Source organism: Ranitomeya variabilis, chromosome 1 (genome assembly GCF_051348905.1).
Source record: "Ranitomeya variabilis isolate aRanVar5 chromosome 1, aRanVar5.hap1, whole genome shotgun sequence".
Taxonomy (NCBI): Eukaryota; Metazoa; Chordata; class Amphibia; order Anura; family Dendrobatidae; genus Ranitomeya; species Ranitomeya variabilis.
In genome coordinates this window covers 24,555,062-24,578,453 of record NC_135232.1, presented here as the reverse complement: position 1 = coordinate 24,578,453, position 23,392 = coordinate 24,555,062, and the positions used below count along the sequence as shown (strand labels likewise).

Sequence of the window (23,392 nt, the reverse complement as noted above, 5' to 3'; positions counted from 1 at the left end):
TGAGGAGATCGCACAGTACAGGGATGTATATGAGGAGATCGCACAGTACAGGGATGTATATGAGGAGATCGCACAGTACAGGGATGTGTATGAGGAGATCGCACAGTACAGGGATGTATATGAGGAGATCGCACAGTACAGGGGATGTATATGAGGAGATCGCACAGTACAGGGGATGTATATGAGGAGATCGCACAGTACAGGGATGTGTATGAGGAGATCGCACAGTACAGGGGATGTATATGAGGAGATCGCACAGTACAGGGATGTATATGAGGAGATCGCACAGTACAGGGATGTATATGAGGAGATCGCACAGTACAGGGATGTATATGAGGAGATCGCACAGTACAGGGATGTATATGAGGAGATCGCACAGTACAGGGATGTATATGAGGAGATCGCACAGTACAGGGGATGTATATGAGGAGATCGCACAGTACAGGGATGTATATGAGGAGATCGCACAGTACAGGGATGTATATGAGGAGATCGCACAGTACAGGGGATATATATGAGGAGATCGCACAGTACAGGGATGTATATGAGGAGATCGCACAGTACAGGGATGTATATGAGGAGATCGCACAGTACAGGGATGTATATGAGGAGATCGCACAGTACAGGGGATGTATATGAGGAGATCGCACAGTACAGGGATGTATATGAGGAGATCGCACAGTACAGGGATGTATATGAGGAGATCGCACAGTACAGGGATGTATATGAGGAGATCGCACAGTACAGGGGATATATATGAGGAGATCGCACAGTACAGGGATGTATATGAGGAGATCGCACAGTACAGGGATGTATATGAGGAGATCGCACAGTACAGGGATGTATATGAGGAGATCGCACAGTACAGGGGATGTATATGAGGAGATCGCACAGTACAGGGATGTATATGAGGAGATCGCACAGTACAGGGATGTGTATGAGGAGATCGCACAGTACAGGGATGTATATGAGGAGATCGCACAGTACAGGGATGTGTATGAGGAGATCGCACAGTACAGGGATGTATATGAGGAGATCGCACAGTACAGGGATGTATATGAGGAGATCGCACAGTACAGGGATGTATATGAGGAGATCGCACAGTACAGGGGATGTATATGAGGAGATCGCACAGTACAGGGATGTATATGAGGAGATCGCACAGTACAGGGATGTGTATGAGGAGATCGCACAGTACAGGGATGTATATGAGGAGATCGCACAGTACAGGGATGTATATGAGGAGATCGCACAGTACAGGGATGTATATGAGGAGATCGCACAGTACAGGGATGTATATGAGGAGATCGCACAGTACAGGGGATGTATATGAGGAGATCGCACAGTACAGGGATGTATATGAGGAGATCGCACAGTACAGGGGATGTATATGAGGAGATCGCACAGTACAGGGATGTATATGAGGAGATCGCACAGTACAGGGGATGTATATGAGGAGATCGCACAGTACAGGGATGTATATGAGGAGATCGCACAGTACAGGATTGCTGTGGCACTGTGGCTCCTCCCCCACCTGGTCCACTGCTGGAGGCCCCGCCCCCCTTTCGGCCGTCGGACACCTCTGGCTGGTCGCTCAGTCATTGGCTGTCGCTCTCCATCCGGGTACTTTGCGCAGTTGCAGCTCGTTCGCCTAGAGGTACCAATATGGCGGAGGTAAGGAGGAAAACCGGGCCGGAGCGGGGGGAGGGACGATACAGACGGAAATCCCGCGCTCTACAGCCACGGAAACCGGTCCAATAACCCCGTAATCCCGATCTTACCGCCCCATCCACCGCTGAAGCAAGTCTGGGAGCGAGAGGGCTTCTCTGAGGCGAGAAAATCGCCTTTAGGCCGTGGGTGGGAGCGGACTGTCCGGGGTGGGGGGAGGGACCGAGGACGGAGAGGCGGCGGCCGGGGCCAGTGGTTCACTGGTTTCCGGTATGAAGTGGCCGATGAGTGAGCGCGGTGTATCCGGCAGTAATGGCCCTCACACCGCTCTCCTCATCTCCGTGCAATCCCCGGGGGATGTGTGATGGACGGGGAGTCCGGGAGCGGAGCGCCTCAGCCCGGCCGGGACCTGCCCCACCCCGGGCACTGGCCATCATCCACGGGCAGTCCTGGCCCCCCCCTCCTGTGCAGTGGCCCCCCCCTCCTGTGCAGTGGCCCCCCCCTCCTGTGCAGTGGCCCCCGTGCAGACCCCCACCCCCTCATGTAACAGGGCCATGAGCTCAGTTTGGCAGCTAGCATTCATTAACCATGTAGCCGTCTGCCCTCTGTCTCCCCCTGGTATCAGTGACTGCAGAATGAGTGCACTGAGGGTTTGTCAGGGAGCTCGTCCTGACAGTTTTGGGAGCCACTTTGTCACTCCCTGATCTGTCTTTTTCTGAGTTCTTCCCGGCTCCATTATGTCCACAGACATCAATGTTGAATGTGCAGAGAAACAAATAGCCAATAAAATCAAAGTGCAACTTTTTTTTTAACTATTTTTAGGCCCAAATTCATTCCTGCATGTGAGTGCAGTGTCCTCCAATATGGAGAATCCTTCCCTCGTGTCACTGTAAATGTCATGTTGTCTAGCACAGGCTGCGATGTGCAGCACCTGGAACATAGTCCCTCGGCCCTGATAACACCGTGTATGTGCACATAGTGAGCGGGATATACACACCTTATATACTGCACCATCAGATCCCATGTGTTGGGGATGTGAAGTATGAGGAGCCAGGGGTCCATCAGGCCTCGTGCATTGCAGCTAATCTGTAGGGACCATTGTCTGTGTGCGGGATGAGGATGTCGGTGACCTGAATGATCATGTGCTCATAATTACCATACTAAGGTCCCCAGTGCTACCTCTGAATTACAGGCAGAGGAGGGTGAACATTGCCCGGCCCTTACGGATGCACACCTGCATGTAAGAAGTACACTGGGTACGGAAAGTATTCAGACCCCTTTCCATTGTTCATTCTTTGTTTCAGTGCAGCCATTTGGTAAATTCAGAGAAGTTAATTTTTTCTCATTAATGTGCACTCTGCACCTCATCTTGACTGAAAAAAAAAATGTTGTAATTTTTGCAAATTTAATAAAAAAGAAAAACTGAACTATCCCATGGCCATAAGTCTTTAGCCCCTTTGCTCAATATGGAGTAGAAGCACCTTTTGAGCTAGTAAAGCCATGAGTCGTCTTGGGAATGATACAAGTCTTTCACGCCTGGATTTGGGGATCCTCGGCCATTCTTCCTTGCAGATCCTCTCCAGTTCTGCCAGGTTGGATGGTGAACGTTGGTGGACGCCATTTTTCAGGTCTCTCCCGAGATGCTCAGTTGGGTTTAGGTCAGGGCTCTGGCTGGGCCAGTCAAGAATGGTCACAGAGTTGTTCTGAAGCCACTCCTTTGTTATTTTAGCTGTGTGCTCAGGGTCATTGTCTTATTGGAAGGTGAACCTTTGGCCAAGTCTGAGGTCCAGAGCACTCTGGAAGAGGTTTCATCCAGGATATCTCTGTACTTGGCCGCATTCATGTTTCCTTCAATGACAACCAGTCGTCCTGTCCCTGCAGCTGAAAAACACCCCCATAGCATGATGCTGCCACCACCATGTTTCACTGTGGGGATTGTATTGGGCAGGTGATGAGCAGTGCCTGGTTTTCTCCACACATACCGCTTAGAATTCTCACCAAAAAGGTCTATCTTCATCTCATCAGACCAGAGAATCTTATTTCTCATAGTCTGGGAGTCCTTCATGTTTTTTTTAGCAAGCTCCATATGTCTTGCACTGAGGAGAGGCTTCCGTTGGGCCACTCTGCCATAAAGGTCTGACTGGTGGAGGGCTGCAGTGATAGCTGACTTTGTGGAACTTTCTCCTATCTCCCTACTTCATCTCTGGAGCTCAGCCACAGTGATCTTGGGGTTCTTATTCACCTCTCACCAAGGCTCTTCTCCCATGATTGCTCAGTTTGGATGGACGGCCAGGTCTAGGAAGACTTCTGGTAGTCCCAAACTTCTTCCATGTAAGGATTATGGAGGCCACTGTGCTGTTAGGAACATTGAGTACTGCAGAAATTCTGCTGTAACCTTGGCCAGATCTGCGCCTTGCCACAATTCTGTCTCTGAGCTCCTTGGCCAGTTCCTCTGACCTCATGATTCTCCTTTGGTCTGACATGCACTGTGAGCTGTGAGGTCTTATATAGACAGGTGTGCGCCTTTCCAAATCAAGTCCTATCAGTTTAATTACACACAGCTGGACTCCAATGAAGGAGTAGAACCATCTCAAGGAGGATCACAAGGACATGGACATCATGTGACTTAAATATGAGTGTCTGAGCAAAGGGTCTGAAGACTTATGACCATGTGATATTTGTTTTTCTTTTTTAATTAAATTTGCAAAAATTTCTATATTTGTTTTTTTTTTCAGTCAAGATGGGGTGCAGAGTGTACATTAATGAGAAAAAATGAACTTTTTTGAATTTACAAAATTGCTGCAATGAAACAGAGTGAAAAATTTAAAGGGGTCTGATCACTTTCCGTACCCACTGTATGCTGGGAAGGTTTACATCAGATGCGTTCACCACAGACAGAATATAGGATGGGAATCTGCACATACTAATAACGGTGTCTGGACTGGTGGGTGACATGGCTGCCATTACCTTGGTACCTGAATGGCAAATATCGGGTCGTGAGCTGCACATCAGATTGTTTTGAGATGGGTTGGCAGTTGGGCCGATTGGAAATCATTGATCTCTAGGATGTAACGGTTTATGGGATGTGTGAGGACACTTAATAACTTGTCATTTTATGTGTTCTCTCTTTCAGACTTCATTTGGCCGTTCGAGCCCAGGTTGGTCCTATTTTCTTACCTTCTAATCACCGCTTCTCCCTGGCTTGTTGGGGAGATAATTGCAGCCAAAGTAGAGCTCTCAACGTGTTCATCTGATGAGGAGAAAGTGAAGGTTTTACTGATAAGTCATCACTTGATGTACGGATAATTAGACTCCAGCTTTCCTCATTTATGATAAATTTCCCATAATATGGAAGATCTTAGTTTTGATTTTCTTTCATATCACTTTAAGGCCACATTCACACGTTCAGTATTTGTTCAGGATTTCAAATCAGTATTTGTAGCCAAAATCAGAAGAGGAACAATCGTAGGAAAAGTCTAATAGAAACCCGTCACCACTTGTGTATTTATCACCCACTCCTGACTTTGGCTACAAATACTGAAGGTGTGAACTTGGCCTTACTCTTACATTACACCTCCTCTGTCACATAACAAGCAGTGCTACTTAGGGTTGTATACAGCATTACCCTTCTGTGTTGTTTGGCTCCTGTGCACAGCCTCCTTCTCTTAAGTGTTTGATGTGAGGACTTCACAAATGTTGTGTCATGGACACCTGAGGCTTAGCTAGCCCCCCACTGATGGCCACTGGCCCACTTGTAGAAGATTTGGCATCTTCTGTTGTATATAGATCATGTGCATAATTAGTCTTATCAAGCCACTACCTGAGAATTAGGACAGCTAAAACTCTGATTAAGGCTGGAATTGACGCGCAACATTTTGCATTTTCTTCAATTTTTTGTTTTTGAGGGTTCACAAAGCCAGATCAAAAATCTACATGGTGGCGTTGTGGTGTCTGGCTAATTTCTAACTGGTCCCCATAAAGCGTAGTGGCCATTTCTGAACAGGATACACATTGAGTTTAATGCAACAAGCACAGATTCATGGAAAGAAAACAATGTGTGAATGGTTCCATTAAAGACTATGGGTCATCATGTCGGTCTGTGATCCACTTTAAATCTAGACGGCACATGGATGGCAAACAATGGAGTCGGATCTTTCTTTCAATTCCGTACAGCACAGAAGGGTGATGCAGTGTACGGCTGGACGTCTGTCTGCTTGTTCTCAGTTATCAGCACTGCCTTATATATTGTTAGAGACAGAATCGTTCACACGTTTTAATAATTAATATCCCAAAAATGAGCAGCGAAGATTATGGGGAAATGCAGTATCCAGCAATGTAGCTTTAATGCAAACTATACACTGTCAGAACCTCCTGACATTTGTGATGGAAAATCACCTTCATAGTTGGTTCTGTAAACGCCAATAACGTGAATGAAAGTCACCAGAATTCCTTCACTAAATCCTCTACATGTGAATATGGTCTAATGGGAACATGTCTGTCAATCCCGATATATCAGGGAGGAGCCCGATTGCCTCCAGCCTCAGCAATGTATAAAGCTATGATGTACGAGCCACAGATATTCACATTGATCCTAGATATTGGTCACGTTTTCTGCCGCGTTGGGAAGATTATTATTATGTAGAGGGAGGAAATGCATAAACTGCTGCATAATAAAGACCTAAACCTATAGTAAAAATCTCATAAAATAAAGTGTTAATAGAGCTGCTGATGTCACAAACGCCTAAGAAATACGTGTTTCAGAATCCTCTTCATTAGACGACATTGCCACAAATGTAATATATGGTCCGTGTATGGACACGGACGCCTGAACCCAGCTCAAAGTGTGATATACACCTGTGAGCCTTTAAGGCCACGTGCACACTTTGCGGATTACTTTGCTGATTTTTCCGGACTGATTTTGGTAAATCCGCAGGTAACCAGCACTGCGGATTCCACCTGCGGTTTTACACCTGCGGATTCCTATTATGGAGCAGGTGTAAACCGCTGCGGAATCCGCACAAAGAATTGACATGCTGCGGAATAAATAATGCTACTTTTCCGCAGCATGTGCACTGCGGATTTTATTTTCCATAGGTTTACATAGTACTGTAAACTCATGGAAAACTGCTGCGAATCCGCAGGCAAATCAGCAACGTGTGCACATAGCCTTACTTGGGGGTCAGGAGAACCACAGTCAGTACATTGAGCATATACTGCTGCTGTGGAAATATCCTATACGTTAAAGCAATGATGTTTAGTGCCCCATTAAATGTGAATTCAATGGTTCATTACATAATGGAAATCATGACAAATTCGGTGTATTTGCTTAATGAAAAACGACCTGTCTCCTTTAATTTATTTTTTTTTAACTGCTTTTAACATTTCAGTTATATTTGACAACTTTAATTTAGTGTAAAGTGTTATTAACGGGATATTCTGGGACAAACTGAAGCCCTGGCTATGACAGAATCGCCGTCGTGCCTTGTACTTGGCATATCGCGCTGGGTTCACGTGTCTGTACTTTCCAGCCTGTGGACGGACCATGATTCCCAGCCCACCCGCTGGTCTCCTGGCCTGATCTAACGCCCCCCCCCCCTATAATGTAAAGGAGTCGCACCATAAATATACGCTCCAGACATGTGAATGTAGCCAGGCCTGAAGCGTTCCTTTTTCCTGGTTCGTATTGCTGGTGTCATGGATTCTAGGCTTATTAGTTGTAGGCTTCTCCGCAGGTCAGACATCATCCCATATGTGGAAGGTTGGATGACGATGTGCATGTAGGAAAGTTGTTCTGATAGTTAGACGTGATTCCATATCTTTTACCCATGTACTGATCAGGTCTGGTAAATTTACAACTGAGGGAACAGGTTTCCAATAGTGAGGTTTCGAACAACCGTTTTATGGCGATATTTTATGTGGTCAGGCAAATACGATCCTGTGAATTGACCCGTAGCCTAAAAATATTGGATTCCCCAATAACCGTACACTTTTAGCCCCCCGCTGCGGCACTAGAGAAGATCCCCAGGTTTTATGCCACAATGGTGGGGAAAACCTCACCGCGTCGGCCCGATCTTACAATGTATGGCCATGTCTCCATTCAGAAGAACGTTTATAAAATAGCACCAGTCCCACTCTGCTGCCCGTCTACACCAGGCTCAGAACATAGACTGAAATCCTATCTGTAAGACTTGTCATGGCTTACAATTACAGATATGAAATATTAATTCTGCCGTCAGATGGCCGGGTCAGATTCTTCTTAGATATCATGATTTAAAATCTGTTATATGTAAAATCTAAATGGTGAGAGTAATAAAAAGGATCTAAACGAAACATAACCTGCGAGAAATAAAGGATCTGAGCAACGATCTGGGTGTTGTGTGATGGGGCGAGGGCACGAATCCTAGCAGAGTCTCATCAGAAGTTAGGAACGTAATATGAGTCTGGAAAATACTGTTTTTATTTCAATTTTTCTCTGAAATAGATAACTACTGAAGCGTATCACAATGAAATACTCAATCAGAATGACAAAGAGAAAGTAAAGGTAATTTGTGAAACCAATTTTTTTTTTTCTTTTTTTTTTTTTTTCATTTTCTAAATGCTGAAGTGAGACAGGTGCTTTAAGAGATTGATCTAGTTATAAGTGTCTGCAGGAAACAAAAAGTGCAAACTCCGGCATCTAAGTCCTGCAGAAAGTGAGAGTCGTGGCACATGTATCACGTCCTTATTGTTTTGTGGGTGCATCTGGGTATCTGGCAAGAAGAAGAAGCATGGAAAAGTAAAAAAAAAAATCTCTGGATCAGCGGATAAAGCGGAGGTGGAAGCAACGCAGCTCAAATGCCTGAATCCAACAGAGCCCCCAAACCAGGGAGTCCGCCATTATTGATCCCGGCCAGGAGGGAGAACGCAGGAGGACCGGGCCCTAGGATGTGTGATTGGGACCAGATGACTTTTTGTACTTTGTGGTCTCTGTTGCTGTCTGTATTGTAAGGCCTCGTCCTCCCTTCTAGGCTGCAGTCCTATGTCGGTTCCGTGTATAACCTCTTGACAGAAATAAATTGTGTTATCTTGTGATATATTTTTCTTCCTTGTGAATATACTTCTCTCCCGAGCACAGCCTCGAATGTCCAGAGTGTTTCCAGCTCTATTATTTCGGTATGATGTGTCTTGCGCTGTATTTTTATGGCCTCAGAAGATGCTCGTTGCTTTGTCTCTATTAATCGCAGCCTTTTTTACTTGCTTTCTTTCAGTCGGCTCTCTGTCATCTGAGGATCATGACTTTGACCCTACAGCTGAAATGTTGGTACATGACTATGATGATGAGAGAACTCTTGAAGAGGAAGAAATGAAGGAGGACGGCAAAAATTTTACCTCCGAAATTGAAGATTTAGAAAAGGTGTGTAACAAATCTGCTGTTTACAAATGAACTCTAATGATGCATTTTAGGTGAATGTTGCGTCACTTTTAATCAATGTAAATTGTGTTTCCCCAGGAAGGAAACATGCCTTTGGAAGATTTACTGGCAATCTATGTATATGAGCCTGCAGATCCAGTAATGGCAGCATCCAGTGCAGGGAGCTCTCCAAGTGAGCTCGCCGATGAGCTGCCGGACATGACGTTGGATAAGGTAAGTGCTATTCTTTCTGTATATGAGCAGATTGCCCTTGTTCTCACTCCAGCCCTGTGTTTGGCACTTTTATATAATGCATCCATAGGGCTTCATTCATGCAGGAGAACAAAGGGTGTAGAGCTGGTTTGCTTTTTGTGGGAATGTGACCTATCAAACACTTGGGGAAATATTCTATTTTGGGCTGAGTCTTATTAGTTATATTAACCAAACACCAAACTGAAGTTTATATCTGTGATTCATTTACACCTTTTCATTCCAGGAGGAAATCGCAAAGGACCTTTTGTCTGGTGATGACGAAGAAACACAATCTTCTGCCGATGATTTGACGCCATCCGTGACCTCACACGAAGCAACAGAATTTTTTCCACGTCCCTTAAGATGTAAGTGAAAACTGAGGTTAAGGCCAAATTTAGACACGTGTGATATAGGTGCAGTTTAGTATCTGTATTACTGCTACAAGTCCCAACCTGATCGCGTCTTCTGACTAGAACAAATGGTAGCATAGAGTCCTATATTTGTGGGTTCACAATAGTTTTGGGGGGCTTTATACTCTATAAGCCACTTTTTAGTGTTAAGTCACAAAATTAACTAATTGCTTTGTGATAAACAGCAAACACGGCCTTTGATGGAGATAAGGAGTCAGAAAGCGAGGATTTAGAAATTGATCTGGGGAATTCTTCAGAGGACTTAAGAAAAGTAAGTGTCTTCATGGAAATTTGATAAATGCTGCACTTGTGTTAAATAATGAATGCTGAAATCTGTCCCTCCATCTATGCAGGAAATAATGATTGGCCCCTATCATCAGGCAGATATCCCAGCTTTCCAGAGACACTACACGGCAGACCCGTCAGGTAAGTTCTCTAATAATCTCCATGATGTGCGGCGTACGGTGCTTGCAGTTGTGTATAACTCTCATCATTCACAGCACATGAATATGAGGATCACTTGATCTGGAGTCCGGATGTAGTTCCAGAAAGCAAAGTGGAAGAATATCTATTGGAAACCAGAATCGATAGCAAGCGGGATATGGGCAGAGTCTCGGATGGAGTAATCATTAAGGACGATGAACAGGTATGTGGGTCCATAGTCTTGTGTCAAATAAGTCATTAAAGTAGACAACCATATTGTGTTTTGTTTTGTTTTTTTTTTGTTTGTTTTTTTTGTGAGCCACACGAAGCAGATAACTACATGAAAAAAATGGAACTTTTCAGATCCTGTCATCAGTAATGTCCCCCAAAGTGCTTATCTGTTTTTGCATTCAGTGTAAGATTTTTGTTATTTTCCAGGCCTTGCACGAACTCTTTAAATGTCGATACAACACCCGAGAGGCGATGGAGAGATTCCGGAATAGAAGAATGTTACACGGTAATACTTTGTGTTTCTTGCACATCCTGTAGAATTTCAGACATTGGGAATAGTCGTGTCCATGGGTCATAATGTATGGAGGGGAGTAGAAAAGCACCGAGCTCTACTTTTGGGTTTCTTAAGAAATGTTATTGGGCTAGATTGGATATGTGTTCCCGGTAGGAAGGAAACATAACGGGAGAATGTGAGGCGCTGTTATCAGCTGGATTTTATAATCTCGTATGTGAAGTGAAATGTGTTTCTACTTTAATCCTTATTTGTCTTCAGGGCTTAGTGATATCTGCCATCCAGAAGACGCAGAGAAAGGGATATTCAGTACAAGTTGTTGTAAGACATTGGAACCCCATTTCTTGGTGTTCCGTTCGTCAGTCAGGCTTTAGCAGTGCTATGCCAATGCTCTGCCGCCTATATAGACACATAAAACAAGCATAGAAGGTAAAAGCCATACCACAAAGGTGATGTTGCTAAAATAGATTAGCAGCAAAGCAAAACAAAAAGTGTTAATTATAATCTGAATGTGATTTATCAGATGACGTTGCAGCCAACACTGACTCTCTGCTTGTGTTTTTGTTTTTTGTTTTTTTTCAGCTGATATCCGGCCTTGGACTGAGGATGAATGTAGGAATTTTGAACACGGTCTTCTAATACACGGGAAGGATTTTCATCTAATACAGAAAAATAAGGTAATTTAAGATAATGCCAGTGAAGCCGACTGTAGGATTACATTTCAGTGAGTTCTGTAAAGTGGCTGTGCAGGTGGAGCTCCCCTGACCCTACAGTACAGCCAACAAAGTGATGGAAATCACGGATGATTGAGATGATAAAGCGAGCTGTCCTGTCCCCGTGTGGCGGTTCTGGGGTTGCAGGGTTTTGTTTTTTTGTTTACTCCTATAGAATAATTGTAATTGCGGTGAATTATCAAACAAATAAACTATAGGAGAGAAGAAGCGCACATAGGGTCTTATCCGACAATTTCACAATCTGTTATTCAGAAAACTGCTCACCTGGTGCCCCTTTGATAGGGCATATAAACGTCAGCTTCCTCAGATCCACGGGTCAAAGATTGAGCATATCAGGAACCATACAAAGGATTTTTGTGGATATTGTCTGCGCTGCTGAACAAATGGAAATCCGGATGTATTGATGAAAAGGAATGGGTTTTAATTACCCATTCCTTTTCATCAATACATCCGGATTTCCATTATTTCAGCAGCGCGGACAATATCCACAAAAAATATTTTGTATGGTACTTGTGGTGAATGTATCACAACTGGGATTTTGTTCATTAGTCGCCTGTGACGTTGGTGTAAATATGGACTTTTTCTCTTAAATTATTTCAGGTGAGGACCCGGACAGTAGCAGAATGTGTCGCCTTCTATTACATCTGGAAGAAATCTGAGCGATATGATAATTTTGCCCAGCAAACAAGGTTTGGGAAGAAGAGATATCACCATCATCCTGGAGTAACGTGAGTTGAATTTACTGATGCTCCTCTTTTAAAGGGAACCCGTCACCAGGTTTGGCCGATATGAGATTCGGCCACCACCTACCACTGATATAGCATTCTACAATATTGTATATCTGCCCCCAACCCGACCTGCAAGACAAGAAAAAGACTTTTCATTATACTTGCCAGTGGGGCGGCCTGATCTGATGGGTGTTGCTGGTCTTGGTTCCGGCGCCTCCCATCTTCTTACGAACGCCTCCCTCCTTGCGTCATCCACATGAAGCGTCCCTACGTCATCCATTCAGTCTCCTCAGTAACGCGCTCCTGCACAGGTGAACTTCTCTGCCCTGCTGACATCGGGGACACTGTGTGGATGACATAGGGACATGTCATCCACACGAAGCAAGAAGGGGGGGCGACGATCGTATGAAGATGGGAGGTGTCGGATCAAGAACATCAACACCCATCCTTTCGGATCACCCCGCAAGTGATGAAAGGTCTTTTTCTTCTCTTTCAGGTCGAGTTGGGGGCAGATATCCAGAATTATAGAATGCTTATATCGGCCTGATAGGTGGTATCTCTCAGTGCTCGCTGTAGTTCTCTGCACAGACTCAGACGGCTGCTGTGCAGATGGGAAGGCGTCAAGGCGAAGTGTGCCACAGTGCTGCCACTTTCATGTTTTATGAAGCGTATAGCTGCTTTTGATGTAGTGTGTTTTTTTTTTTTTTTATTTATTCATTTTTTTTCAGTTATCCTAAGCTGTGGATCCATCAATAGTAGAATTCCTCTTTGTTTCCTATTCCTTGTAAATCCGCTCCTGACGGTCTCAAAATCTGCACGTCTGATCGCGCAAAACATTTGTATACAAAGGAGACTTTTTTTTTTTTTTTTTTCATTTAGTTTTGGGACATGGAACCATATGCTTATGAGGCAGATATTAGGAAAGTACAGTTGGCTCCTTGTACACCTGGCGGGCACAGGCTTCCGGCCCAGAGCTTTATGTGATGCTTTACAAACTTTGCCTCTGAATTTTGATGTGTGAAGTTCAAAATGGAAAATGTTTGCTGACGCTGCTCACTGTACAATGAATAAACCTTCTTGTGCCTTCTCTTATCCAGGGATTACATGGACCGATTGTTGGATGAAGCGGAGATCCTGGGAGGAGCAGACAATCCATCAGCCTTAACCTGCCAAAACCGATCGGATTCCATCCCCGACTCCCAGCTCAACCTGCTGAACTCCATCACTGCTAATGATCTCACAGGTGAGGCGATGCTGCGTGCCACCATCCAGCACCAGCCGCCACATCTACAGGGGGCTCCTAACCATTTCCCACCTTTCCTTTCAGCACTGTCTCACAGTGTAGCATGCAATAATCCAGACGCGAACTGTTTGAACGATGGCTTCCCAGCATTGGACACGTTACCCCGGGGCCCGGTAAATCATGTGCCTGTTGGAACAGAAGACTTGCTTTCATTGCCCAGTAATGGGGAAAGTGATTGTTTTAACTTATTTGAGACTGGATTTTATCCTCCGGAACTTAACACAGTGAGTTTATGCAGTGATGAATCTGAGAGGCCGGCGAAGAGGATAAAAATGGGGATCTCCGTCCCGGAATCCTACATCAGCGACGTTTCTGTAAATAACCTGGACTTTGAGAACCACACGCACCATATCACCAGTGCCAAAATGGCCGTATCTGTGGCAGACTTCAGCAGTTTATCTGCAAGTGAGACAAACAGTTTTATAAGCTCCCACACACTACACCACACGGCCCTACAATCGGAATAACTCCACCTTACCTCCTCCGGGCAAACAGCGGAGGATGAAATCTGATCATAAACTTCGGGTTTGCTGAGTCTTTCACTGGAAGTTTGAACTTTTTTTTTTTTCTTCCTTTTTTTGCTATGACATCAGTGATGTCTTTGTATGTACAGAAACTATATCTTGATTTTTGTCAAGAATTAACTTCATTTTGGTCCATTAATGTGGAAACAGACAATGTTCAGCAGAGTCGGGAACTCAGATTATGTTCTGGGGAAGCAGCTTTAGACTTAATTTTTTTTTTTTTTAAAGTTTTGTTAAAGTCTGTAGATAACTGAGTCTCCCATCTCAAAAACCAGCACAGGTTCCAAGTCCCCCCGAGAGCAAAGAGGGCAGCGGGAAAGCAATGTTTACAGGTACCGGTCCGATCCCGCTCCATGTAGCATTTTATTTTTAAAGCGGGTTCGGCACCCAGACCGACGATGAGGGTCTTTAGTTAATTTTGAGCTATTTCGTGGGAGCACTCGTGCATAAACCACGATCACCTCTCGCACATGCGAAAGTCTACCTTTTGCTCCAATATTCACCACATTGTTCTTCTACTGCCAGAGTGGAATTTTGTGTACTTTTGCAGGATTTCTTTTTTTTTTTTTTTTCCCTTTTGTGGTATTATATATATTTTTTTTTTATTAGGGGTAAACACTTTTGTCTACGACTTCTCGAAGATTGTAAAATAAATTACACATTAATCTGTGTATCCGAAAGTATTCTGGAGAAGAGGACGTGGTCCAAGCTTGGCTTCTGATTCTAGAACAAGGTCCAGGTTGGTGGATCCCGTCGGCTCGGCCTGTGCTTCACCGATTTCCCTCCTCATGCCCTGCCAAGCTGTGATCATGTCTCCAGTGTACATGTACTGCTCCATGAGCCAGAGCTTGCCAATACATCCGCCTCGTAGTTATGATCTATGTGCTCCTATTACAATGCACACTTTTTTTTTTCTTCCTTGTGCTTCCTCTGCCAAAGAGTCCTTCCCGTCACTGTCCAGTCGTCTACCACTGCTGCTCCCGTTACGCTCCGGTTATCTGAGCGACCTCCATCGTTCATCCTATGCGCTGTGTCTGGGGGAGATTTAGGAATCGTAGATTTGGGCATCGGGTATTTATTATTCACTTACTGTGAACTGCATTTCAGATTAGTCCCACGTCACCGCTTTACTTGAAGGATGATACAATGACCCTGCGGACTTTCTATGGTCTCGTTTCCCCGCAGGCGGTGGCACTCGTCGTCTCTTACACCCCCTCGTTACATCTGGATGACTGATGCTTCAACCTGTTGCACTTTTTCTTGCCACGATCGCTTCTCCACCGCCGATGCAGTAATACTCAGTTTATCTATGCATTGCTGGACTCTCTAGACTCTCCAGTTTCTTGCCAGTAGTTTTGGTTGTCAGCAAAAAAAAAAGAAAAACTTTTGTATTGACACTTTACTTACTGAATAGAGATTTTTATTTATTTTTTTTTTACTTTTTTTTTTTTTTTTTATATATATAATTTCTGACCAAATTTTATTTATTTTATTTTTCTTGCTTTGAACAATAGGCATTAGGCTAGCAAGTCGTGCTTTCATGGCAGCCGATGACTCCTTCCTGGCCTCAGCGACAGTCTATGGGTTCCCTACTGTGGCCGCAGCAACTAACAAAGTTCTTTTTGTATGTTCCATATAAATATATATATATAAAATCTATATCTCTATTTTTCTTTTTCGATGTTGCTGATTGTGTGGGCAGACGAGTGTTGGAAACTGTGAGCTAGCATTAAAGATTTACCTCTAATTCTCGTTACGAGGCAATAATTGCAAGACTTTTTTTTTTGTAAATACTTGTACATTTTCTTATCTTGGATATATATATATTTCTGTAAAATTTGTTTTCAGTTTTCCTGCGGTGTATAGTATCATCTTTGTGCATGCCTAATGTGACAGAACGTGTACCACTATTAACTTTACCCATGTAAAATAGCTATTTATTTTCCTTTTTTTTTTTAACTCTTTAAAGCTGGGCTTTCTGTTTTAAAGATGTCATACAAGTTTTTTAACCCCTTAGCTGCTGCAGTTCTAAAGTAGTAGTCTGCAACCTATAACTTTTTACAGCTGTTGGTTTGCTGGGAGTTGTAGTTCCGCAACAGCTGATGTTGCAGCCACCCCTGTTCGTTCTGTGGGCCGGACTGCAGATGCACAGTCAATGGCGGCTTTGGGGTTCCTAACACTGCTCCAGTAGTGGAGGAGGAGGCCATTCTGTGTCTAATATTCATTCCTCTGCCGCTTGGTTGATGGCACCATGGTCGTCCTCCGGCCACACACGGGCGCCAAGGGACCTGCAAACATGAAGAATCTTATGTTGCCTTTCTGTATCGAAACGTTAAAGCACAATTTTCTCTAGGAAACCGATGAATTACTTGTTTTTTGCAGCAATTTAGTTTCATGCAGAGAAACAAAAAAAAAAAAAAGTAAAACGATCACATCTATTTTCTTTAACGGCGTCTGGTGTGTTACATGGGGCGGAATAATTGGGTCCGTATCTAGCAATACTGCAGCTGGTAGTGTGTTACTACATGGCGGTAAATACGGCGTCCTGGTTAAGCGGCGGGCACTTTCTATGTAGCGTAATTTAAGGCAACATAACACAAGATAACATGGCTGATCGGAAAGGTGCGATCCCCAGACCGGTTGTCAGAGGCTTGTGTTTTTCTTTTTTCTCCATTTGGGACAGAATGGCGCCATAACGTGCACCTGGCCTTATAAAATTTGCCTCAAATACCCGCTCTTGGGTTTAGATAGTTACGGTGCATCAGTCTAGAGTTTTCCAGGAAGCCTCAAGACACAATGGTGAAGGTTTCTCGGGGGGCCTGCGAGCACAATTGCGGACGTCAGATCTGTATTTTCTCACCCGTGGTAGCCATTCTGGTTTTTGGTGAAGATACTGACCGCAGTACAGACCTGACGTCCGCACTTGGCGAGCGTTCCAATGCCTTAAGGACCGCACCTTTATGTTCAGCCTCTTGTCGTCCATAGCTGCTTACTCATCGTATTGATTTTTTTTTTTTTTTAATTGTTGAATTTACTTGAAGGGGTGTACAACATGTCCGAAGGAAATCCTCTAGTGTGTACTATTAGGTCCGCAGTTGTGCAGTGTTTTATTTTTCCTTTTATTCCACAGCCAATTGGCAAATGTTAAAGCCGAGCTCATGACTGGAATGTGAGAATTATATATATTTTTTGCCTACAAGGTAAATGAGTGAACCAAAAGCGGGCTTGCTCACAGCCGATCTTATGCCTCCACCAAGCAATTAGAAATATTCTATTTTTTCTAAGAAAAAAAAAGTGAAAAAAAAAAAAAATCTGAATCACACAATGAGATGGAGTATTTACTGAATGGTAACTTTTGTAAAAAAGAAATAAAATAAACATTAAAAGGAAAAGATCGCCATGTATATTTGTTAAGCTCTGTATGAAGATTCCTGTTATATCACCAGTGTCTGCTTTTTTTTTATTGTTGTTTTGATTTTATTTTTTTGCCCCTTTTTTTTTTTTTTCTTTTAAGTTTATAAAAACAGACAATGACCAGTAATGACCCAGAGGAATCCCTGGATGACAATCAGAACGACCTGTCATGTGCGGCTGGAGGAGGTCACTGCGTTGGTTTTAATATTTGTACATAAACACTGACTTTTTTTTTTTTTTTTAACATTATTTTGTATTTTTGTTGTATTTTAATATCTGGTGTACAGTTCCAGAAATAAAGTCTGGAAATCTTACCTCGATGGCAGCGTCTGTTGTATTTGTTTTTGACTCGTACTTAATCACATGAACACTGAACAATGGGGCTGAAAAGGGTAACGTGGGCCAGAGGAAAATGGGTAATGGTTATTGTCACCCCAGGGCTAGGTTCACACCACAGTATAAAAAAAACAAATCGTTCAAAGTCGCATCTGGAAAAGTGGGATGATTTATTTATAAGAAATGGCTCTGTGCGCAACTTTGGGGCTTCCAGGGCCGACTACCACCAGCAGTGGCACCCCACTTTTGTCAGGCACCAACGAAGATGAGGTAACGACAAGCTTAGGAAGCTGACAGTCTATTGATATATTGTCCCAACTTGGATTCTCTAAACCTCTTTGAGGGTTCAGTGATGGTCAATGAGGCAGCTCTGTATTTCTCCAGTTGGTGCCATGATGCTATCACTTCTGTAATGTAGACTCTCTCTAAACACTGGCAGATCCTCCTTTTTATAGGTCACAACTTCTCATTCAGTAATTCCACCACATGCTTGGGGGAAGGTGGAAGGAGGCCATCTCTTACTGCTGGAGTGTTCAAATGTGTACATGTGTGACAATGTATAGATTGTCCTTCATATTGCAGAGCACCAACAGGTCATTAACAGATTAACAACATTGTGCCTTTGTTTCCCAAAGATAGAACAATACTAGAACTGCAATACAAGGACAGATAAAGTATCTAATCAGCAGCCAGTCAACAAATGGCAGCCAGTGAACAATAATTCAATGACAATAAGGGTCAACAGTCATTCTCACAGGAACTGTAGCTCATGTCCCTGGGCATACTGAAATATGTCTGGGTATGGCTACGTTCACATTTGCGTTGTTGTGGGCAGCGTCGTCGACGGATACCGACACATGCGTCATGCGCCCCTATCTTTAACATGGGGGGGGCGCATGGACATGCGCCGGTATGCGTTGTAATGCGTTTTACGACGCATGCGTTATATTGACGCACAAGACAGGTTTCAGAGGACGCTACTTGTAGCATTTTCCCTACACCGAAATTCCTGATCTTTACTATCTTATGACAACGCATGCGTCGCAAAACGCTGCATTGTGTACATGCGTTGTTGGTTGTGTCGCCGACGCTGCGCCCAACAACGCAAATGTGAACGTAGCCTAATTCAGATTAAATGCGGTGTCCAACACATGTGCAAATGAGAATAATAATGATCCTGCTACACTGTGACATCCTTTCAGATATTTGTAGACCGCTATTAAGTCTCTCAGCCTTCTTTTCTGCAAGCTAAATATTCCTCGTAGGACCCAGTCTACTCACCATCCTGGTCGTTCTTCTCTAAAACTTGCTCCAGTTGTTCGATGTCAAAATTTCTGTTGTTGTGAACAGTTAAGCTAGTTGAAATTATCTCAAATTATCTTCTACAGAGTTACCATTCTCTGAAGCGTGGATCTCTGTGGAGATATACGCTTTCCTAACATACAATGCAACCCTCCTCCCCTCTTGGTAATCCTGTTTCTTATAAATAAGTTGTAACCTTCGAGGTTTGTATTCCAAGCATGTGTATCATCATAAATTGAATAAAGGTCTAAAGTTACAGATGACACACTTCACGACACCTACAATAGTGTCCTTTCTGTTCTCTCCTTGACACTTAAACCTTTAAGCCATCAACTTCCTTCCTACAAGTGATTCAGCTGACAGTGTATATTATTAAAACCATCATGAAAAAGCTTTTATTCATAAGCAGAATATAAACCTTGGTCCGTTACCTCCCTCCCCATCTTCAATGTCGGCGTAGTGATCCCATATTAATTTTTGAAGTCCTCCAATATATACCAGACTGTAGAGACAAAAGGTTTAACCATATTCTCTTTCCCCCTAAAAAGCAACAGTTTACAATAAACTGTTTCCACTTCAAAAGAAGCCAGCCTGTGTCTCTTTATTACATAGAGCATCCTGCTGTTCTATCTCCATGCTAATATAAGCAAGGTATGCAGCAATTTGGGAGGACCACCTATCTTGTTAGGAGCATCAGTGCTATCCCATAAGTGAAATAAGGCAAAGTAAAGAGGCAGGGAGTAGCCTGATCCCCAAATGTCACTAATCAAATTTGATACCAACCCCCAAAAAGAGTCGGACGCAGGACAAGACCAAAGAACATGTATGAGGTCGGAGTTGGAGAGATCACATTTAGGACAAGTAGTCTATTTGATAGAGGATCTTTTTGGGGGTATTTTGAAAGCATAGATGGCCCCATGCATGATTTTATACCAAGTCTCTCTTCATGTTTCATTTATAATGTGTTTCCTAAACAAGCTCCACCCAACTCTAATCTTGCCTGGAATCTCTACATGATCTAATTCCTGCTTCCAATACTTAAAATGTCCGCGTGCACCCCCAGTAAATTAGACTTCATTACAGAATAAAGAAACGATATTGAAGGGGTACCCATGGGAGATAGCAAAATGACATCCAACTTGTTTTTTATTATTATTTTATTATTATACATTTTTATAGCGCCATTTATTCCATGGCGCCTTACATGTAAATACGGGGCAAATATAGACAAATACATTTAAACATGAGCAAAAAACAAGGCACACAGGTACATAAGGAGGGAAGACCCTGCCCGCGAAGGATCACAGTCTGCAGTGGATGGATGAGGATACACTAGGAGAGGGTAGAGCAGGTTGTGCTGCGGTTCAGTAGGTTGAGGATCACAGCAAGTCTTCAGGTTCTTTTTGAAGGTTTCTATGGTAGACGAGAGTCTGATGTGTTGGGGTAGAGAGTTCCCGAGTATGGGGGAAGCATGGGAGAAGTCTTGGATGCGGTTGTGGGAAGAAGAGATGAGAGGGGAGTAGAGAAGGAGATCTTGAGAGGATCGGAGGTTGCGTGTAGGTAGGTACCTGGAGACCATGTCACAGATGTATGGAGGAGATAGGTTGTGGATGGCTTTGTATGTCATTGTAAGAGTTTTGAACTGGAGTCTCTGGGCGATAGGAAGCCAGTGAAGGGCTTGGCATAGGGGAGAGGCTGGGGAATAGCGGGGAGACAGGTAGATTAGTCGGGCAGCAGAGTGTAGGATGGATTGGAGGAGTGCCAGAGTGCTAGAGGGGAGTCCAGAGAGTAGGAGGTTGCAGTAGTCAAGGCGGGAGATAAGGGCATGCACTAGTATTTTTGTGGTGTCGCGGTCAAGGATTGCGTGGATCCTGGAAATATTTTTGAGTTTGAGACGGCAGGAGGAGGCAAGGGCTTGGATATGTGGCTTGAAAGAGAGGGCAGAGTCGAGGATCACCCCGAGGCACCGGGCGTGTGGGACTGGGGAAAGTGAGCAGCCATTGACATTGATGGATAGGTCTGGTGGAGGGGTAGAGTGAGATGGGGGAAAGATGATGAATTCTGTTTTGTCTGTTCAGTTTTAGAAAGCGAGCAGAAAAGAAGGATGAAATAGCAGACAGTGCGGGATTATGGTAAGTAAGGAGATGAGGTCAGGTCCGATTAGGTAGATCTGCTTGTCATCGGCGTAGAGATGATTCTGCATACCGTGGGATTCTATGAGCTGTCCAAGGCCGAAGGTGTAGATGGAGAAGAGTAGGGGTCCTAGAACAGAGCCTTGAGGAACACCGACTGACAAGGGGCGAAGTGAGGAGGTGGTGTGGGGGGAGGGAGACACTGAATGTTCGGTCTGTCAGATATGACGAGATCCAGGATAGGGCCGAGTCTGTGATGCCAAGAGATGAGAGGACCTGTAGCAGAAGGCTACTTTCACACTAGCGTTTTTTTCAATACGTCGCAATGCGTCGTTTTGGCAAAAAAACGCATCCTGCAAAAGTGCTTGCAGGATGCGTTTTTTTCCCATTGACTAACATTAGCGATGCATTAGCGACGCATTGACACACGTCGCAACCGTCGTGAGACGGTTGCGCCGTGTTGTGGCGGTCCGCCGGGAGCAAAAAACGTTACATGTAACGTTTTTTGCTGCCGACGGTCCGCTTTTTCCAACTGCGCATGCGCGGCCGGAACTCCGCCCCCACCTCCCCGCACCTCACAATGGGGCAGCGGATGCGCTGGAAAAATGCATCCGCTGCCCCCGTTGTGCGGCGCAGAGAACGCTAGCGTCGGTAACCTCGGCCCAACGCACTGCGACAGGCCGAGCCCGACGCTAGTGTGAAAGGAGCCGAAGGGAGTGGTGCACAGTGTCGAAGGCAGAAGACAGGTCCAGGAGAAGGAGGACAGAGTAGTGTTGCTTGCTCCTGGCAGTTAGTAGGTCATTGGTGACTTTAGTTAGGGCAGTTGAGTGATGGGGACGGAAGCCAGATTGTAACCAATCAAAGAGGGAGCAGGATGAGAGGTGGGAGGACAGTTCAAGATGGACGTGTTGCTCCAGTAATTTGGAGGCATAAGGGAGAAGAGATATCGGGCGATAGCTAGACACAAAGGATGGGTAAGGGAGGGCTTTGAGGATGGGTGTGATCTTGGCATGCTTGAAGGATGAGTGTTGTGAATTAGACTTTTTGGCTCCCTCTTGTGGTCACTAGTGATATGACTCTGGGATTGTCTTTCTTCACTTTGGCACTCACCTGGGCCGTTAGTCCAGGGGTGTTGCTATATTAACTTCCTGGATCCTTAGTCCAGTGCCTGGCATCGTTGTAATCAGATCCTTCTGTTTGCTCCTGTCCGCTGGTCCTGGTTTTTGCAAAATTAAGCTAAGTCTTGCTTTTTGGTTATTTTGGTTATTTGCTTTGCTTCTATTTTTGTCCAGCTTGTACGAAATGTGATTTCTGACCTTGCTGGAAGCTCTAGGGGTGCTGGTGTTCTCCCCCCGGCCGTTAGACGGTTCGGGGGTTCTTGAATATCCAGCGTGGATATGTTAATAGGGTTTTTGCTGACCATATAAGTCATCTTACTATATTCTGCTATTAGCTAGTGGGCCTCTCTTTGCTAAATACCTAGTTCATTCTTATGTTTGTCTTTTCCTCTTACCTCACCGTTATTATTTGTTGGGGGCTTGTATCCAACTTTTTGGGGTCTTATCTCAGGAGGCAAGAAAGGTCTTTCTTTTCCCTTCTAGGGTTAGTTAGTTCTCCGGCTGGCGCGAGACGTCTAGAACCAACGTAGGCACGTTCCCCGGCTACTTCTATTTGTGTTGCTAGGATTAGATATATGGTCAGCCCAGTTACCACTGCCCTATGAGCTGGTTTTTTGTGTTTGCAGACTTGGTTATTATTTCTGAGACCCTCTGCCATTGGGGTCATAACAGTATGCCAGGCCAACATTGAATGTTTAATGCATTGCAGAAGTGGGATTATAAGAAAGGAAATTCTGAGTTTTTTTTTTTTTTTTCCTCTCTTTCTCCCCTTTACCTTTGAGTGGCTTGTGCTTGCTGCAGACATGAATGTCCAGACCTTGATTACAAGTGTGGACCAGCTTGCTGCTCGTGTGCAAGGCATACAAGATTTTGTTACCAGGAGTCCTTTGTCTGAACCTAAAATACCTATTCCTGAACTGTTTTCTGGAGATCGATTTAAGTTTAGGAATTTCAGGAATAATTGTAAATTGTTTCTATCTCTGAGACCCCGTTCATCTGGAGACTCAGCTCAGCAAGTTAAAATTGTTATCTCTTTTTTACGGGGCGACCCTCAGGATTGGGCCTTCTCGCTAGCGCCAGGAGATCCGGCATTGGCAAATATTGATGTGTTTTTTCTGGCGCTCGGATTGCTTTA

General features: G+C 44.3%; 1 protein-coding gene across 2 annotated transcripts; it reads left to right on the top strand.

The window, feature by feature from the left end:
• The first annotated feature begins 1,571 nt into the window (after positions 1–1,571).
• MIER3 (MIER family member 3) lies at positions 1,572–17,689 on the top strand. Of its 2 annotated transcripts, XM_077281401.1 has the most exons (14): positions 1,572–1,674; positions 4,802–4,826; positions 8,150–8,209; positions 8,916–9,061; positions 9,158–9,292; positions 9,555–9,675; positions 9,906–9,991; positions 10,074–10,146; positions 10,221–10,366; positions 10,582–10,660; positions 11,249–11,343; positions 12,001–12,128; positions 13,226–13,371; positions 13,456–17,689. In XM_077281401.1, exons 4-14 carry the CDS (start codon positions 8,963–8,965, stop codon positions 13,896–13,898), a joined length of 1,551 nt encoding a protein of 516 aa, XP_077137516.1. In that variant the 5' UTR covers positions 1,572–1,674; positions 4,802–4,826; positions 8,150–8,209; positions 8,916–8,962; the 3' UTR covers positions 13,899–17,689. The 2 variants fall into 2 exon arrangements, with proteins under 2 accessions (XP_077137516.1, XP_077137517.1); XM_077281402.1 differs by lacking the exons at positions 1,572–1,674; positions 4,802–4,826 and adding an exon at positions 4,895–4,964.
• Positions 17,690–23,392: the final 5,703 nt, after the last annotated feature.

Excerpts from the sequence above, each read along its gene's own strand:
- MIER3 (XM_077281401.1), top strand. The coding sequence starts at position 8,963 with ATGTTGGTACATGACTATGATGATGAGAGAACTCTTGAAGAGGAAGAA. Across the intron at positions 9,293-9,554 it reads CGGACATGACGTTGGATAAG|GAGGAAATCGCAAAGGACCT; the intron begins GTAAGTGCTATT and ends TTTTCATTCCAG. Across the intron at positions 9,676-9,905 it reads TTTTCCACGTCCCTTAAGAT|CAAACACGGCCTTTGATGGA; the intron begins GTAAGTGAAAAC and ends TGTGATAAACAG.